Raw genomic sequence first — 3,068 nt, forward strand, 5'->3', positions numbered from 1 at the left:
GCCCGGCTAATTTTTGTATTTATTTTATTTTATTTTTTTTTAGTAGAGACGGGTTTCACTAAATGCTGCCAGGCTGGTCTCAAACTCCTGACCTCAGGTGATCCGCCCGCCTCGGCCTCCCAAAGTGCTGGGATTACAGGCATGAGCCACCGCGCCCAGCTGCAAAACCCATTTTTCTATGGGTAACCTGTGCTGCGCGGGGTGGCACCATTTTTCACCCAGCGGGTGAGGAGGCAGCGAAGTTGTGGGCCCAGCATAGCGTGCGCCTCCTAAGTGCTTGGTGCGGGCGCGTGGCGCCACCGTTCCCATCCAGGCTTGCGGGCGGCCACCGGCGGGCAGGGCTTCGAGATGGCCTCGCCACCGCGGTACTCCCCGACAGCCCCGGACAGGGAATGTAAGTTGCCGCCACCCTCAGCCCGTGCCGGCGAGTATCGTCCCGGCAAGCTGTCCTGGGGAACCCTGGCGAGGGCCTTAGGCTGCTTCAGGCTGTCGATCCCGCACATGCGCCTGCTGGCCACCCTCGACCCCCTGGCCTTGGACAGGGAACCACCGCCGCAGCTGTCGCCCGAGAAGCAGCAGGTGCCGGAGAAATTGATTTGGGGCGACCAGGAGCCTCTCTCCAAGGTCAGAACCACCGCAGGGGGCAGTGGCCTGTTCCCCACACGTGAGGAAGGCGCTCGGGCTGTCGGGGGACCCATGGAAAACCCACCTGGCTTCACCAGGGCCCCCAGAGAGTCCCTAGGCCCATTCCCCTATCTGTGGTACATCAGTGGGAAAAGGTCAGATAGCCGAGCAGGGCCTGCTGGAGATGCTGGCGGGGGCTCCCCGCACTGCCACCTGCTGGGGAACCAGGACTCTTGGCTGGGAAGAGGCTCTGCGCCTCCATGTGCACCCTGACCCCACCTAGACCTTACAGTCTCCGTAGGGCCATCCACAGTGATGCTCCTAATTGCAGCCCAAGGGTGGGTGGCTCAGCTCTCCCCCTCCAGGAGATAGAGTTAGCATCAGAAGAAACGGGAAACTCAGAATAATAATTAATAGTAACAACAATGAATTGGGCCAGGCAAGGTGACTCACAACTGTAATCCCAGCCCTTTGGGAGGATCACTTGAGCCCAGGAGTTTGAGACCAGCCTGGGCAACATAGTGAGAGGTCATCTCTACAAAAAATAAACTTAGCCCAGTGTGATGGGGCGCACTTGTGTTCCCAGCCGCTTGAAAGGCTGAGGCAGGAGGATCCCTTGAACCCAGGAGTTTAAGGCTGCAGTGAGCTGGCCAGGCGCGGTGGCTCAAGCCTGTAATGCCAGCACTTTGGGAGGCCGAGACGGGCGGATCACGAGGTCAGGAGATCGAGACCATCCTGGCTAACACGGTGAAACCCCGTCTCTCCGGGCGAGGTGGCGGGCGCCTGTAGTCCCAGCTACTCGGGAGGCTGAGGCAGGAGAATGGCGTGAACCTGGGAGGCGGAGCTTGCAGTGAGCTGAGATCCGGCCACTGCACTCCAGCCCGGGCGGCAGAGCGAGACTCCGCCTCAAAAAAAAAAAAAAAAGGCTGCAGTGAGCTATGATTGCACCACTGCACTCCAGCCTGGGCAACAGAGTGAGACTCTGTCTCCAGAATAAATATATATATATGCTGAATATATATACATATATGTGTGTGTGTGTGTGTATATATATATATATATAGAGAGAGAGAGAGAGATAAAAACTGGCTGGGTGCGGTGGCTTATGCCTGTAATCCCAGCACTTTGGGAAGCCGAGATGAGCAGATCACTTGAGGTCAGGAGTTTGAGACCAGCCTGGCCAACACGGTGAAACCCTTTCTCTACTAAAAATGCAAAAATTAGCTGGGCGTGGTGGTGTGTGCCTGTAATCCCAGCTACTGAGGAGGCTGCAGCGGGAGGATCACTTGAACCCGGGAGGCAGAGGTTACAGTGAGCCAAGATCATCTCACTCCGTCTCAAAAACAAAACAAAACAAAAACCCAACAAAGAACATTCTCAGTAAGTAGCGTTTCATGCTTGGCCTTGATTTAATGCACTCACATGCAGATGTCAGAGTGTGTTTTCAATAATTTCCTCGAAACCTCTGCCTGGCTTCCCAGCATGTTTAAGATGAAGTCTGGTGATCTGCCTGTGGCCTTTCAGGCCATTTCAAATCTGGCACCTTTCCATGTTCTCCTCCGTGGTCCCCCTGTCTTGCTGACCTACAAGCAGGTCTGGCCTCAGGGTTCTTGGCGGGTCCCTGCCTCCACAGTATTGCGCTCTTGGGGAGGCCCTCCCTGACTGTCCGTCTAAAGTAGGCGGGGCCACTGTCTCCTCCATGCCTCTTGCCATGGCCTGACATCTCCGTTTCGTCCTGAAGGTGTCATCTGGCTGCCAGCAACTGACACCTCAAAGTTGGAGAGTTTGCTCCTAGGTGGCTGCTGAGCTGCAGCATCAGGTCCAGGCCCCATGGGGGAGGAGGCTCTCTAGGTTTATTTGTGGAATATGTGAATGAATGCTACACATAGAAGAACCATTTTGTTTTAGCCCAAATTCTCTGTCCTCTGCATGAGCTTTGTCAGCGCCTCTGAAATGTACTTATGTGTTGGGGACTTCTCTCTGCAACCCCTGGGACCCCTTTACCTAGTGGATCCCAAGGGACTGTGCAGAAAAAAACCTGAAAGGAGGGCCCCAGAAAAGCCTGTGGTGGGGAGAGTGGAATGGTTTCTCCCTCTTGCTGACGTTTTCCCATGATGGAGTTCTAGGGGTGTGTGTGTGTGTGTTTTCCTATTTTTTAAATTAAATTATGTATTTTTAAAATTATTATTTAATTTTAATTTTGATTTTCTTTTTTTTTTTTCTTTGTAGAGAGGGAGGTCTCCCTATGTTACCCAGGCTGGTCTTAAACTCCTGGCTTCAAGCAATCCTCCTCCTCGGCCTCCCAAAGCGCTGGAATTGCATGCGTGAGCCACTGCACCCAGCAAATTTAATTTCAATTTTTAATGATAGTTCGGTTTTCCTAATGAGAGAGATAACCCAAATCCTGCAGGAGCGGCGGGGGCTGGGGTCGCCAGGGGCGGGGG

The 3,068-nt window shown here is 54.0% G+C and overlaps 1 protein-coding gene across 1 annotated transcript in view; it reads left to right on the forward strand.

The window, feature by feature from the left end:
• The first annotated feature begins 285 nt into the window (after positions 1-285).
• Positions 286-3,068, forward strand: part of WDR88 (WD repeat domain 88) — a 46,520-nt gene continuing 43,737 nt past the window's right edge. The window contains exon 1 of the mRNA XM_011948832.1: positions 286-779. Coding sequence (XP_011804222.1) covers positions 349-779 — 431 coding nt within the window. The 5' untranslated portion in view covers positions 286-348. The remainder of the gene's footprint in view (positions 780-3,068) is intronic.

Source organism: Colobus angolensis, unplaced genomic scaffold (genome assembly GCF_000951035.1).
Source record: "Colobus angolensis palliatus isolate OR3802 unplaced genomic scaffold, Cang.pa_1.0 Scaffold107, whole genome shotgun sequence".
In the NCBI taxonomy this organism is placed as follows: domain Eukaryota; kingdom Metazoa; phylum Chordata; class Mammalia; order Primates; family Cercopithecidae; genus Colobus; species Colobus angolensis.